The following is a 15,598-nucleotide window of genomic DNA, read 5'->3' on the forward strand; positions in this document are numbered from 1 at the left end:
CCTTTGTCAACCAACCTTTGTGTTGTTTTGGCGCCGACTTCTCAGTTGATTCATTTTACACCCAAGTTAAACTTGAGAGCAAAACTTTTAACCAGCTGTTGAAATCAGTGGTTTTCAAACCAGATCTTGTTAAATTCAGGCTATTCTCCAGAAGCTGCTGGTGCATCCGGTTATTATTAATGAAATTAAAATTTACGAAATAGAACAAAAATCACGAAAGACGCTAAAACGAAGCTGCAGCGAGGTTGAATATTTTTATTTTCTGTATAGAAGCTAAACCCAGTTCCTGTCCACTCAGAGGCTCATCAGTGTTCTGATAAATTCATTGTATTTCCACCCCTCCCCATGGTGAGATATATCTAAAATCGCTCTGATGAATTTTTCTGGAATATTTTTCAGTCCTGTAACGTTCTTCATTTTTTGTCCTCAGCCGTCGCCTTCTTCTTCGTGGTCATGGGGCCCAATGTGTTCTGGGTCCGGCGGCTCTTCCAGGGCCTCCTGGTGGGCGTGTTGGATGGACACCATGCCAGTCAGGAGGGCGTAGCTCAGCATGGCGGCAAACGCAAACACAGCTGACAGAAACTGCTTCCTGCGCTTGTTGGGGACGTTGTCGTAGTCTGCGGCGTCCGGCTGCGGCGACGCTTTCTCACCGGAGTTTTCTGCTGGAGAAACAAATAAATGAGGAAAACTACCGGCTAAGGTTTCACATGAAAGCTTTTATATTGAAATAAAATGTTTTCCAGCAATATTTAAATCACTTTTTCTGTTCATATAACAGAACTCAGTGTTTGTATTATTTATTATATTTGTATAATTTCTAAGTATTATTTTTGCTACAATCTTCTGGTTTCCCTTCCATAATTAAAAGGTGTTCTTAATAATTTTCATTAAAAGAAATAAATGTGTAATTTTTACACCACAAATAAAAAAAGGCCTACATTTCATCTACAAAAACAATAAATTATTTTTAAAAAGACAAACGTAATATTAAATGATTTATTTAATTTTTATAATTTATTTTTCTAAAGATTTCTTTTAAATTGTATAATTATATATTTTGTATCTTTTTAATGATATAACTTTTTAAACTATTATACATGTACTTAATATGATTATATTTATACTAAATATTATTATTTATTTTGTTATATTACTTTATTCATTTTTAAAAGCAGAATATTTCTCAGACTGAAGGTAAAATCTGTAACCCTGAAACTGATGAAATATTGTTACATTTGACTTTAAAAGTGATTCGGTTATTTCCTGGTTTCTTCTGAATGTTTCCTGGTTTCCTTCCCTCACTGAGACACAGAAACAAACAGGAAGCTCCTCTGTTTACAGTCACCGTTCAGAGGAAGTCATAACCAACATGAATGATTTTAAGGTCCAAAGCTGATTTCTGGTGAGCTTTACGCCGGTGAAACCCAGATGGTCCTCACCTCGACCGTCTCTGGGGAAGTAGAGCAGCAGGATGTTGGAGCAGAAGTCGGTCAGGTTGTCCAGGGACTTCAGGTGCTGCTGAAGCTTCCCGTTGGGAAGTTTGCATTTCAGGAGGGGAGCCAAGTGTCCGAACACGTAGGCGTCCAGAGAAGAAGGCCTGCAGGGGAAAAGTCCTGCAGCTTTAAACAGAGATTTGACTGTTTCATGGCTGCAGTTTTCACGTTAACATCAACAAGATGTCTCCTTGTCCTCTGAGCCGGACGTCTGGCTCCTCTGACAGCTTCTGCTACCCTTAAATAATTCAACACATTTCATTTAAAAGGACAACAAACATCCAGCAGATGAACTGGCAAATTCTTTACTATCATTTTAAATCTCTCTTCGGTTAAAGGTCAAACCCACCAGAAGGTCTCAGTCCTTGAAAAGAAAATCTGGAGGCCTGGACCAGAACTTTAGAACATTGCCAGGAGAGATTAACAGGTCAGAACTTACGAGTCTCCAAAGAAGAACTTCTGGGAGCCGAGTCGTTGAGACAGGAGGTTCATGCACTCTGCAGCGTCTTGGTACAGCTGGAAAACAAAGATCCAAACACCAGTTCATCCAGAGGAGAAGCCGAGGATGTTAAAGTTGAAGAGCATCTCTGAGGAACCCAGAACAAACATCATCCTTTTCCTCCAAAACATTAGTTCTGATAAAACCCAGGACCCAAAACACATGAAGATAAACTGTGGGAGCAGGGACCAAGACATTGACAGGAACTGTTGCTTCACTCAAACCCAACCAGCCGGTTCTGAACCGGTTCCAATATGAAACTGAATCCTTCCTCCAACAAACATTTTTCAGCATCAGAACCTCCATCCACCTGCAGAGAAACGTCTCCTGCTCCTTATTCATCCTCTCATCATGAACACAGAACTCAGATTTACAGAACCAGGTGATAAACTGCAGGAGGTCAAACAGAACCAAGACTGAAGTAGATCTTTCAGATGTATTCATTTCTGAGAGTTCAAACAGCCTGTTAGAGTCAATAACCCTTCCACTGCAGAACTTCTAGAAGAACGGACCCATCCAAGGAAACTTATTCCGAAATTATGTTGATTAATCACCAAAACCAGGAACTTCCAGAAGATGAAACCAGTTCACCTGGAAAAGCAATCAGGAAATGTTGACAGGCAAGCAGATATAACAAGATCTGGCTCCATGTTTGAGGGACAGGAGGTCCAGAACATCTCCAGGAAGGACCTGTTTGATCTGATCTCAGCTAAACATTGGAGAGCCACAACGAACACATGATGATCAATTAGGCAGAAAAGTAATATAATTTAAAACACAAGAACCAACTAGAGACTAGTTTTAAAAATCTGAATCAATCAGCAGGATCAACGAAAACATGTAATAAATAATAATAATAATAATAATAATAATAATAAATAATACCAATAATAATAGATAATAATAAATAATAATAAATAATAATAATAATAAATAATAATAATAATAATAACAATAAATAATAATAATAATAATAAATAATACCAATAATAATAATAATAATAATAAATAATAATAATAATAAATAATAATACCAACAATAATAATAAATAATAATAATAATAATAATAAATAATACCAATAATAATAGATAATAATAAATAATAATAATAATAATAATAATAATAATAAATAATACCAATAATAATAAATAATAATGAATAATAATAACAATAATAATAAATAATAATAAATAATAATAACAATAATAATAAATAATAATAATAATAATAAATAATACCAATAATAATAGATAATAAATAATAATAATAATAATAATAATAATAATAATAAATAATACCAATAATAATAAATAATAATAATAATAATATAAGGAAAGCAGCAGCCAGGTGCTGCTGATCAAATGCACCAACCTGGGAAGGGTCAGAAGGTCATCTCCAAACTATTTGAAGTCCATCCTTCTGCAGAGAAGGAAACTATTCCCAGGAGGAAAACATCTCAGACTCTATAGACCTCAGTCAGTAGGTTAAAGGTGACAGGTCACTGAAACAGTATGGCTGCTTGGTAGGGTCCTTCAAAAGGACTTGGGATATAAAAAGCTGCATCTGAATAAAGGACAGGACGTCTGGGACAATGTCCTCTGGACCGACAGGACCAACGTAGAGATGTTTGACCATGATGGACAGAACCAAACACAGCAGATCAGAACAAATACCTCAGACTAACTAACAAGCACGGTGGTGGAGGATTGATGACACGGCTACAGAACCTGGGCACCTGGCAGTCATTGAGTGGACCATGATCTCCTGTGGAGTCAAATGTGTCCATCTGTCCCACAGCTGAACCTCAGATCACCAACAGAACAATGATCCAAACATAGCAGCTGGCCTACAACAGAACGGCTGAAAAAGAAATAAACCAGGGTGCTACATTGGCCTAGTCAAAGTTCAGACATAAACTTGACTAAAATGTTGTGGTGAGACCTTCAGAGTACACGAAGAAACATCTGCTTGCTAACCTCAGTGAACTCAAAGAGGGTTCTACCTGCTTTTTACCATGACTGGCGCTGTGTCATATGGATCTTGGAGGGATTTCACCCAGAACCCACCTGGGTTCCAGGTGCAGGATGGGAAACCAGTGATGAAACCCCAGTGGTTTCCCAGTGCTGGCTGCTATAAGCAATACAAGCTGAAAACTGTACAGTACGTAGGGATGGGTACCTTTCACATTTGAACCAATACGGTACCGATAACCGGTACCTGGAAATCGTTACCGGTAAATAGAAGTACCAGTTTTCGGTCCTTTTGTGTGCGTTTATGTGGTAATAAATGTGAATTTGTTAATAATAAAATCTCAATATATAAACTTTACTGAATAAATCCTCAGATTAGAAGTATTCCCGCCGCTGGTCTAACAAATATTGCAGCGAGCGTAATCTGGACCGCATTTTGAAAAGTGGAGTCGTACTTTCAAGCGCTTTCCATCAGCTATGCTTTGTTGACGGTACCAGCGGCTGCTGACGTCATCACGCTCTTGTGCGTGCAATGCTGTGTTCATGTTCAGTACTGAAAATCGCCCACTCTTCCGTCCCTCAGTGTCACAATGATGCGTTTAGGTACAGAAACATGGTACCGTTTGATTTCACGTGAATTGATACTCAGTAGTACCCACGGTATTTGGCGGTACCTATAAAAGTACCAAAATCGGTACCCATCCCCAACGATACGTGACACTTACTGAGTGAAATACAAACCATTAAAACTTTATTGGTTTCTAAACCATTTGTCAGATGAGGAACTCAGAGGTTTCTCGGCATTAATGAAACACCATTTGTCTAAAACTCCACAGGAGCTCCAAAGCAACATCTCACCTCCTTCTCCAGCTCTTCTCCTGCCTCCAGGTTCTTATCTCCTCTTAGAAGGCGCAGTTTTTCCAGCTGGCGGCTCTGCATTCGGCCGGGCAGGAAGAAGTTCAGAGGGAACATCATGTGCTCGGCGTACCAGCGGCGAGTCACGTCTACGTAGTTCTTCGGCTCAATCCAAAAGGTGTAGATCTGCAGGAAGTCCAACCCAGAGGTTGATGAGCAGGTTCAGGAAAGAACTTGGGAGTTTGATGGGAAAGATCCATCTTACCAGAGCCGGTATGAGCTTCTCCTCCAAAAGAGAGATGAAGGCCAGGCTGTCAGCTCCCTCTTTGGCTGACAGATCATAGTCAGCATTATATTTCTGAGAAAACACAAACCGGGATGATCAGAACCATTTAAACTAAAGAAAAACTGTTCTGTTTGTGGTTCTTCTGTTTCAGGATCAGCTCCAATGTGAAGCTTTCATGTGTATGTTTTACTGGAGTGTTGATAGGACTGCCGACTCTGGACCCTGGAACCGTTTCCATGTTTCTGCATCACCATGAGCTGAGATCCAACAGAGAAACTGGAATATTCCTACATGAACCTCTGATTAATGGCTGGACACCAAGGATGAGAAGAACCTGACACAGGAGCACGATAAAAATGCAAAAACGAGGAACTAAACCATAGATTTATCAACTCGATAATTGAAGAGCAAAATGCCTCAAAAAAGTCAAACAGGAGAGAAAGATTAGCACAGAAGAACCCAAGAACCACGGCTGGAGAACATTAAGATGAAGATAAATAACCTGCAGAAACGTGACAGATGGGAATTACAGTGAATTAAACCCTGCAGCCGAGCGTGAAGACAACAATTTGCTCCTGAGCTCCTGCTGCAGCTTCTGTGGTTTCTGAACAACCTACCGCAGCAAGCTCGCCCCAGAGCATGCTGGGTGATGTCTTCCAGCTGCTGGTTAGCTACTGATCCCAGCGGACGCCAGAGGTTCAAGCAGATAGCCCTGGGTGATGCAGTTCCATGCGTTAGTGGTGCTCAGACAGCTTAAGATGAAAGGTTCTGTCTAGAGGTCCGAGTCAGGAAGTGGAGCAGAACTATTTCTCATCCAGCGCTGTGATATTGGGTCTGTTGGAGGACAGAGATGTTGGAGCTCAGAAGAAGCTGTAACTGATGAAGATGTGGGTCCACATTAGGGTGATGGTTTGGGTCCAGGCTAGAGAGAAGGATCGACTCTGTTGGAATGTGTCTCTGTCTGCAGCTTCCTGCTGTTTGATGAGTTTTTCCAGCCGCCTGCAGAACCTCCCCCACAGTATCACAGCGTACTGGGTCACAGCACGGATGATGAAGTTCTGGGTGTTTTTTTCCCCTTGGAGCCCAGTCTGATGTCCCTCTGCTGGAGCTGATCAGAGTTTCCTGAGCTCTGGAGGGGACTGATTATGGTTCTTTGGTACCGAGTGTATATTTATGTCTGAACCATGGTCCACCAAACCAAAAACTGGCTGTGTACACATGAATATCAGAACCCATCTCAGAAACATGACGCAGCCTTTAGATTGAACTTTTCATACCCCCATTAAAATGATGGCTCAGAACCACTTTTAATGACTTTAATCCTTTATAATTCATCTGAAAAACAACAATTAGAAAAATGGACCTGACTGCATAAATATTCACACTCCTAAACTGAAACTCGTCTTTTGCAGGAATTCTTCACAGCATCTCACGCCTTGGACACGTCTTGTCCACGTCACTCTTCCTCTTCAGCTAAAAAATTCAATCCGTCTTCTTCTTCAGCGTTCCTTCAGACACCTGAAGGCTTTGGGTCAGGACTGACTGGGTGTCGTTAACTCATCATGATTTCATACAAACGGAACAAAGTTACAGGTTCGTCAGAAGAAAAGGAACCCCAGAGCATGATGCTGCCACTACCATGCCTCATTGTAGATTAATTGCTGATGTGCAGAGCCTTTATTTCTTTGGCTTCATAAAGTTCAAGTTTATTCATGGACAACATTTAAAAACGACCTCTGACCTTTGTCAAACAAGCAATGGTGACCAAAGTGCTGTACAGACTGTTAGCTCATTTCCAACCTCTCTGCAAACTATGACTCAAGATTAAAGAAGCAAATAAGTGACTGTGAGCAAAACCAAGAGGACAGAGGAAGTTTGTTGTGAATTAATCCGTTTCTCTAGAATTCTCTTCAGGAAAACTGAAAATCTGAAAATGTGCCTGAACAGAATAGAAGTTCATGGATGTGGAAACAAGTTGCCAGCCTCCTCCAGTTTACTGATAAATGTATTTATTTTCTGGTTGGGGGGAGAGTCTTACCTGTTTTCTGAGGTGGATGATGATGTCAGAAGGTCGGGACAGAGTTTTTGTCTGATTGGTCCTCAGAGCAGGAAGAGAACCTGATGAAACCATGAGAAGGAATAAAATGTGAAGTTTAGGATTGTTCTATCCAGAGTGAAACGGTGTTATAATGATCCGTCTCACCGCTCGGACTCCTCCAGGGGCTGCAGATCTTTCGAAGCTTCAGTGGAGCTCCAGCAAACTGAGCATATGCCTGAAGAACATGAACACAAATGTGAACCATCTTTATTCCAAGTCTCCTGGGTCCCTGGACATTTTTTAAGCTTCTCCAGTTTAGATTGTTTTCATGCAAATTACATTAACTTAGACCCAGCTGTGGACTTTGGAGGACATTTTCTCAAAGCGATTTGTGTCCTTTCACCATTTTCTGGGCCGCTGACTCCCATTAAAAATCATCGTTAACAACCTAACATTGCAATCTGACTTCTAACTCAACTTATTTCATTCCCAGATGTTGGTGTCCTTCAAGTTTTCATCAAGATTTTCACTAAAGGTGAAGATTTTTTTCTTGCACAGTAAATCCACCAGTTTGCATTTATTGGATGGAACATTTTATGATTTTGCACAGAAAACAAAAATTGATCAGGATTGATGTTGCTGTCAATCTGAAACTCCTAAGCCCAGATAATTAGCTCAGCTGATTTTCTTCATCACTGAAACTGGAATTAAAGGAGTTAAAAAGGTGAGTAAACTCATGGATTTTTGTGAAAACCATGTGAAAAACTGTAAAAAAATATGCTGAAACATAATATTTCTAAGGAAATCTTTAAAAGAGCCCCCAGAGGGTTAATGACTGCCCTGTTTTCAGATTTATGGGCTGAAAAAAGATGGAAACTTGTTTTCATTTCAGTTCAATTAAAAACATCCATCCTGGTCCAACAGAGAAGCTCAGGCAGCATCAGAAAGCTCATGTGAAGTTATATTTTCAGATTTGATCTTCCACTTCACAAACAGACGAGCCTGTGAGGACAAAAGAAAATCCTTCATTATGTAAATATCAGTGATCTAGAGGAGAAGAAAGGATCCTGTGGGTTTCGGTTGTACTGACTGAAGAACTGATGTCAACATCTGGAAAAGCTTCCTAGTGCTGCAGAATCTGCAGTTGATTAAATCAGATTCATTGTTCCTGCTCACATGAAGACGGTAAACTAAGGCTAGCTGCACATTACTTCAGCGGTTTGTATTCATCACAGTGTGGCTGTTTGGTTCCTCTGGAGGTCGGTACGAGAGGATGAAAATGTCTGCTTGTCGTTAGAAAGCAGCGGAGGATTCAGACAGTTAAAGATGACTCAGATCTTCTGGAAATAAAAGAAGAAAATATCATAAAAATGATCCGAGTCAAGAGCCTTGTTCAGCTTTTACAACCAGGAAATATGAGGAGGAATTTCCCCATAAACGTGCAGCAGTGAAGTCAGAGTGTGAGAAAGTGAAGAATTTGTTCCACACGGCTGTTTTCCCGACATCACAGCTGGATCTGAGGGGGTCAAAGAAACGAACAGGGACAGGAACAAACTGATCACATGGTCTGTCTTTCCCTCACCTTTAGGAGGACAGGATCTGCAGAAATCTGTAACATCTTCAGAGATGTAAATGATCAGACAACAGAGAGTTCCTGCATCTGATCTCAGCTGTTGACTCATAATTACCAACTTCTGTTTAGTTTGTGGTAAAAAGATAATGATGTACGGAACAATAAGTTAGTAATTTGTTTAATTAAACTGATTTAACGTCTTGTTGCAAACTTCACTGTGTGGTGCTGCAGGAAAATAAAAGCAGGTTATCCATTAGGAGAAAAAGGTTTCTGCATGAGAAACTTATTTCTCCTCCTGAAAATCTCCTCCTGACGCAAACCTGCCGTAAAACTCGCCTTTATGGCAGAAATGTGTTCGTTACGTAACGTTTAACTGCTCAGACTGTGTCGGTCATCACAGCGTCAGCCCAGCTGTGGGCGTCTCTGTAAAACTGCCAGTAAAAGCTTACAGGAAACTCACACCTCATCATATCACCTGTCAGCCGGGCTGAAGCCCCGCCTCCTGTCCTGTCCAATCCTGTTCTGTTTGACTGCACCATTACAGAACCCTTGAGCTGAAGTCAAACACACGTAAAACCAGTGCAGGAACAACCCTGTGACTCTGTGTTACGGTATTCCAACCACCATCATTACCCAGCATGCACCACTAATCGGCTGACCGATGTCAGTCCAACACAAACATGTTTGAATCAGGTTTAATCCTTCAGAGGAGCGCTGCAGCCCTCAGTGTGGCCCGCAGGCAGCCACAGCCTGACAGGAGCAGCATCAGTCATGGAAACTCATTCAGCAAAGTATTCTGGGTAGTCATCAACACCACCACAGATCTGATCTTTCAGTCTGATGCAAGAAGATACTTTGAAAGTGCTGCAGTTTGTTGAAGGACATGAACGAACCTCTGCTCTGAAACACTGTGGAGCTGGAGGAAAGTTCTGCCTCAAACATACCGTTGTGATCCTACAATTATACGAGCTCCACAAGATGATGTTAATTTGAAAAATCTGGATAATCAGAGGCCTGTTAATATTTTTTTGGGTGTTTTTTCTGCATCCATTTACAGACCTGCAGAGTCATCTACACAGCCAGAGTCACACCCCTATTACTGGATTACAATCAGGTGAGGACAAGATGAGTTTAAACTGGAGCAGGAACAGTTCCCTGACCCACAATAACTTCAGACTGATCCTGTTCCAACTGGTAGCTAATGGCAGTGATAAAGAAACCAGTTTAAGGGTTCAGAAACACTGGACACAACCGCTGCAGAGCAGCTTTTATAAAAGAAGCAGATGTGTATGATTAATGCTGAACTGGAGTGTAAAATATTTAGAAACTAAAAGTTTATCTGGATTTGGAACCAAAAAAGGAAAACAAAAATCTAAGCTACAGAAAACTCCAACAGCTTTCAGGAGACTTTGCTGCCATCTCCTGGTAATCAGGAGAATTACACAACATTTGGAAACATCCACCCATTGTCTACATCTGCTTGTCCTTGAAAGGTCGAGAGGGGCCTGGTTCCTCTCTCCAGCGGTCATCAGGAGACAGGAGCGGTCCACCCTGGACAGGTCTCCAGTCCATCGCAGGGAAACACAGAGACATGCAGGACAGACAGCCATGCACAGTCATACATAAGAGCAATTTTAGAGAAAACAATTGACCCGTCCTATTTTTGGGCTGTGGAGCCGGAGTACCCAGAGAGAACTCACACACAGGCAGAACATGTAAACTCTAAGCAGAAAGCCCCCAGGCTGGGATTCGAACCCAGGACCTTCTTGTTGCAAGGCAACAGTGCCACCCCTGTGCAGGCCACATCTGGAAACATCTCTGGTATATTTTAGCAGCTTTTAGTTCCTAAAATACTAGGCAACATAATTATGATTATTACATAAATGATTTTTTTTGAATACATGATTCAGTTTGAAGCTTTTCCTTTTATGAATAAAGAGAAGCAGCTTTTATGAAATCTTTATGGTTAGTTTTGTTTGATGGATGTACCACAAGATATGATGGCAAATAAATATCTAACATGTTTGCTGATCTTTTCCATCGTTTTCAGAGCTACAAGCAAACCCGGCCTAATTAAAGCATCTGATCTGCCAAGTCAGATTTTTGGTTGCAATGACAACCATAAATGAACAATAAAGAGCTGCAGCAGTTTTATTTCTACCAGAAAATCGAAGCAGCTTAAGGGTTAAGGGTCACTGTGTGATTGATTGGTTGAATAAACCTGGGGGCCATCTGCTGCACTTGGAATAATTTTGAGTGGCCCCTGAGTGCAGCTCAAGAATGGTACAAATATGGCCCTCCAGCAAAAGGAGCTGATGAAGATTTACATATCTTGAACATTTTTAGTACGAGATTGTCAAAGACAAATTTAGAACTTCAAACATGGAAAATTTGATGTATAACACAAAGTATTGTTGCTTATTAACCATGCTTTATTGCTTCCATTTTAATATCATAGTAAAGCGGGCCTCAAACATTCAGGGTCTTTTTATTCTAAAACAGACTCACTGATCCATTAAACTTTGATAAATAACAAAGAATGTTTTCTAATGTTGCTGAAAATAAACTAAAAACTTTTCTAGGCCAACAAAATAAAGAACATTCGACCCAAAAAGCCAGAAAACTTTCCACCTTTCTTTTATTAAGGCAATCATCTGAGAATCTTTTTTAAACCTATAATGACTAGTTCTTTTTCGTTTCATTAAAGTTATGCATGTTTAAGTTATTGATGGGCAGCAGAAAATTACAGGTACTTCTCAAAATATTAGCATATTGTGATGAAGTTCATTATTTTCCATAATGTCATGATGAAAATTTAACATTCATATATTTTAGATTCATTGCACACTAACTGAAATATTTCAGGTGTTTTATTGTCTTAATACGGATGATTTTGGCATACAGCTCATGAAAACCCAAAATTCCTATCTCACAAAATTAGCATATCATTAAAAGGGTCTCTAAACGAGCTATGAACCTAATCATCTGAATCAACGAGTTAACTCTAAACACCTGCAAAAGATTCCTGAGGCCTTTAAAACTCCCAGCCTGGTTCATCACTCAAAACCCCAATCATGGGTAAGACTGCCGACCTGACTGCTGTCCAGAAGGCCACTATTGACACCCTCAAGCAAGAGGGTAAGACACAGAAAGACATTTCTGAACAAATAGGCTGTTCCCAGAGTGCTGTATCAAGGCACCTCAGTGGGAAGTCTGTGGGAAGGAAAAAGTGTGGCAGAAAACGCTGCACAACGAGAAGAGGTGACCGGACCCTGAGGAAGATTGTGGAGAAGGGCCGATTCCAGACCTTGGGGGACCTGCGGAAACAGTGGACTGAGTCTGGAGTAGAAACATCCAGAGCCACCGTGCACAGGCGTGTGCAGGAAATGGGCTACAGGTGCCGCATTCCCCAGGTCAAGCCACTTTTGAACCAGAAACAGCGGCAGAAGCGCCTGACCTGGGCTACAGAGAAGCAGCACTGGACTGTTGCTCAGTGGTCCAAAGTACTTTTTTTGGATGAAAGCAAATTCTGCATGTCATTCAGAAATCAAGGTGCCAGAGTCTGGAGGAAGACTGGGGAGAAGGAAATGCCAAAATGCCAGAAGTCCAGTGTCAAGTACCCACAGTCAGTGATGGTCTGGGGTGCCGTGTCAGCTGCTGGTGTTGGTCCACTGTATTTTATCAAGAGCAGGGTCAATGCAGCTAGCTATCAGGAGATTTTGGAGCACTTCATGCTTCCATCTGCTGAAAAGCTTTATGGAGATGAAGATTTCATTTTTCAGCACGACCTGGCACCTGCTCACAGTGCCAAAACCACTGGTAAATGGTTTACTGACCATGGTATCACTGTGCTCAATTGGCCTGCCAACTCTCCTGACCTGAACCCCATAGAGAATCTGTGGGATATTGTGAAGAGAACGTTGAGAGACTCAAGACCCAACACTCTGGATGAGCTAAAGGCCGCTATCGAAGCATCCTGGGCCTCCATAAGACCTCAGCAGTGCCACAGGCTGATTGCCTCCATGCCACGCTGCATTGAAGCAGTCATTTCTGCAAAAGGATTCCCGACCAAGTATTGAGTGCATAACTGTACATGATTATTTGAAGGTTGATGTTTTTTGTATTAAAAACACTTTTCTTTTATTGGTCGGATGAAATATGCTAATTTTGTGAGATATGAATTTTGGGTTTTCATGAGCTGTATGCCAAAATCATCCGTATTAAGACAATAAAAGACCTGAAATATTTCAGTTAGTGTGCAATGAATCTAAAATATATGAATGTTACATTTTCATCATGACATTATGGAAAATAATGAACTTTATCACAATATGCTAATATTTAGAGAAGGACCTGTATTTTGTGTTTCAGTTGTTTCAGTTTTAGCAGATTAACCAGTTTAGATTAACTAGTTTAGATAAACTAGTTAATCTAAACTAGTTTAGATAAACTAGTTTAGATGGACCAGTTTAGATTAACTAGTTTAGATAAACTAGTTTAGATGGACCAGTTTAGATTAACCAGTTTAACCGTCAGACCCTCATTCAGCGGTACCTCGGGATAATAAAACCCGCCTTTCTTAAACACAGAGACCGCCAACAGACAGCCGACGAAGCGACGCCATCTAACAACGACCGAACACTTACCAGAACCACCAGACAGTCGGTACTGACGGACGGTAAACCCCAATCTCCTTCCCAGCAAAACAGCTCATCGGGGGCCGCCATCTTTTTCACCGGAAGATGACCTTTAACACCGGAAAAGGAGTGGTCTTAACCATCGCTGACTACCACAATAAATGTTAATATTAAAATAAAATAATAAAATAAAATAAAAATTAAACCTGTGCTAGATCAAAAATCATTCAATTCAGTTATAAAAAATATATAATGTATAAAGTGAATGAATTCAGTTCAATTCAAAAATACTTTATTAATCCCAAAGGTAAATTAAATGTTGTTGTAGCTCATATTATGAAGGTTTCCTCAAAGAGCCGTTGTAGATGCTGATGGTTGTGGGCAGGAAGGATCTCCTGTCTCCTCCGTCTTACAGAAGATCTGAAGAAGCCTCTGACTGAAGACACTCTGTTGTTGTAGGACAGTCTGATGAAGAGGATGCTCAGGGTTCTCCATAATGTTCTTCATTTTATGAAGAATCCTTCTTTGGGCTGCACGGTGGTGCAGTTGGTAGCACTGTTGCCTTGCAGCAAGAAGGTTCTGGGTTTGATTCCAGTCCAGGGGTCTTTCTGCATGGAGTTTGCATGTTCTCCCTGTGCATGCGTGAGTTCTCACTGGGTACTCTAGCTTCCTCCCACAGTCCAAAGACATGCCTGTTAGGTTAACTGGTCTCTCTAAATTGCCCTTAGGTGTATGAATGAGTGTGTGCTTTGTTTGTGTGTTGCCCTGCGATGGACTGGCAACCTGTCCAGGGTGGACCACGCCTCTTGACCATAAACTCCTGGTGATAGGCACCAGCTCCCCCACGACCCACTATGGAAGACTGACCTTCTTTGTACAATGATCTCCAGAGGAGTCTCCAGAACCAGCCTTCTTTATCAGCTTGTTGAGCTTTTTTAACATTTATGTAACTTGAATTCGCCCATCTTTAAAACATTTTAAAATAACCCAAATTAAACCTGAAAAATTTGAATTTCAAAAGCTCATTTTGAGTGGTATGGCATATGAAAACAACAAGAAGTACGCCGACGTCTGCACATATCTCCCAGCCAAGCGCGTTTTTAGGGTCTCAAAACATTAGGGGCTTTAACCCAAATCCAAAATACTTAGATTTCAATAAGACAATTTACAGGTAATTTAAAATTAAAATAATATAGGACATATTGTACCAGTTCTCTGTCTCCGCTGGTTTTAGACTGAATGTAAATTATCGTGAATCAAAAAAAAAGGTTTGCAATAAATTTACTTTTAATTTTTGTTAGAAGCTGAATGAAGGTCAAGGAGAAACAGAGTTTAGACCTGATGAAAAACCATTTTGCTGAACCAAATAATGACACCTTTTGAGGTATTTAGAAAAAAACGTAATCTGAATTTTTGCTGACAAAAGGTTTTCTTAAACTCCGAGATGTTTACTATGGGCCAGATAAATGTGCTTCTTTTCTCATCTACATAAATTACTTTTTTAAACGTTACATTCTCATCAAAGTGTTCCACTCCGGAGGCTCCATTGTATTTATTCTTATATTTCAAAAAAGGAAAGTGATATAAAGTTGATTTTCCTAAATCTTAGTCAGACATTTATTTTATTATGCCAAGAGCTTTCGAAACATTTTTATTAAAATTGTTACTTGTTTTCTGAACCTGTTCTCTTTTACCGACATCTTTTCAGCCTTTCATTCCACTTCTGAAGAAATTTGGCTGCCAAAAACAATAAATGAAACATTTTTCTACACAGTCTGTTGTTCTGCACTGAGACATTAGTGCAGTTCTTACTATTAAATACTTTGAGAGGAAAGGATGTTAAGTTGTGATGTTTAAAATATAGCATAGAGCCTCATCCTGGACCTTATCAGTACTAATATTACAGTTATTAATAACTGTATACATATGGAATGTATGTATCACCTTCAGTAAAACTGTATCCTTGTTTAATGAGTTTTTTTAATATAATATTACATGTGTAATTCAGAAAAATAAAATAGTTAACTAATCAACCTGTGATTAATTGCTTTGATTTATTTCTTCATTATTGCTGCATCTTTAAACCCAGAGCTTAGAGTTTAGAATCAGCACAGAAGATATGAAAGAGAAGATGGAGGTTTACTTTCTACCACGTCTTACTGGAACCAGGAGATATTTTCCTGGTTTATTGAGCAACACCTGGATCTGTCTACATGTAGAACTGGACTGTAAGACCGGCTGCAGC

At 40.2% G+C, this 15,598-nt stretch overlaps 1 protein-coding gene across 2 annotated transcripts; it reads right to left on the reverse strand.

Moving 5' to 3' along the window:
* Nucleotides 1-235: 235 nt before the first annotated feature.
* mtx1a (metaxin 1a) lies at nucleotides 236-13,487 on the reverse strand. Of its 2 annotated transcripts, none has more exons than XM_047356577.1 (8): nucleotides 13,363-13,487; nucleotides 7,309-7,378; nucleotides 7,144-7,223; nucleotides 5,085-5,177; nucleotides 4,823-5,005; nucleotides 1,933-2,009; nucleotides 1,440-1,597; nucleotides 236-659 (listed from the first exon to the last, which is right to left on the reverse strand). In XM_047356577.1, the coding sequence occupies exons 1-8, from the start codon at nucleotides 13,441-13,443 to the stop codon at nucleotides 427-429; spliced, it is 975 nt and encodes a 324-aa protein (XP_047212533.1). In that variant the 5' UTR covers nucleotides 13,444-13,487; the 3' UTR covers nucleotides 236-426. The 2 variants fall into 2 exon arrangements, with proteins under 2 accessions (XP_047212533.1, XP_047212525.1); XM_047356569.1 differs by having other exon boundaries at nucleotides 236-662.
* Between the last annotated feature and the right edge of the window lie 2,111 nt (nucleotides 13,488-15,598).

The sequence above is a fragment of the Girardinichthys multiradiatus genome, chromosome 3 (assembly GCF_021462225.1).
Source record: "Girardinichthys multiradiatus isolate DD_20200921_A chromosome 3, DD_fGirMul_XY1, whole genome shotgun sequence".
Lineage (NCBI taxonomy): Eukaryota > Metazoa > Chordata > Actinopteri > Cyprinodontiformes > Goodeidae > Girardinichthys > Girardinichthys multiradiatus.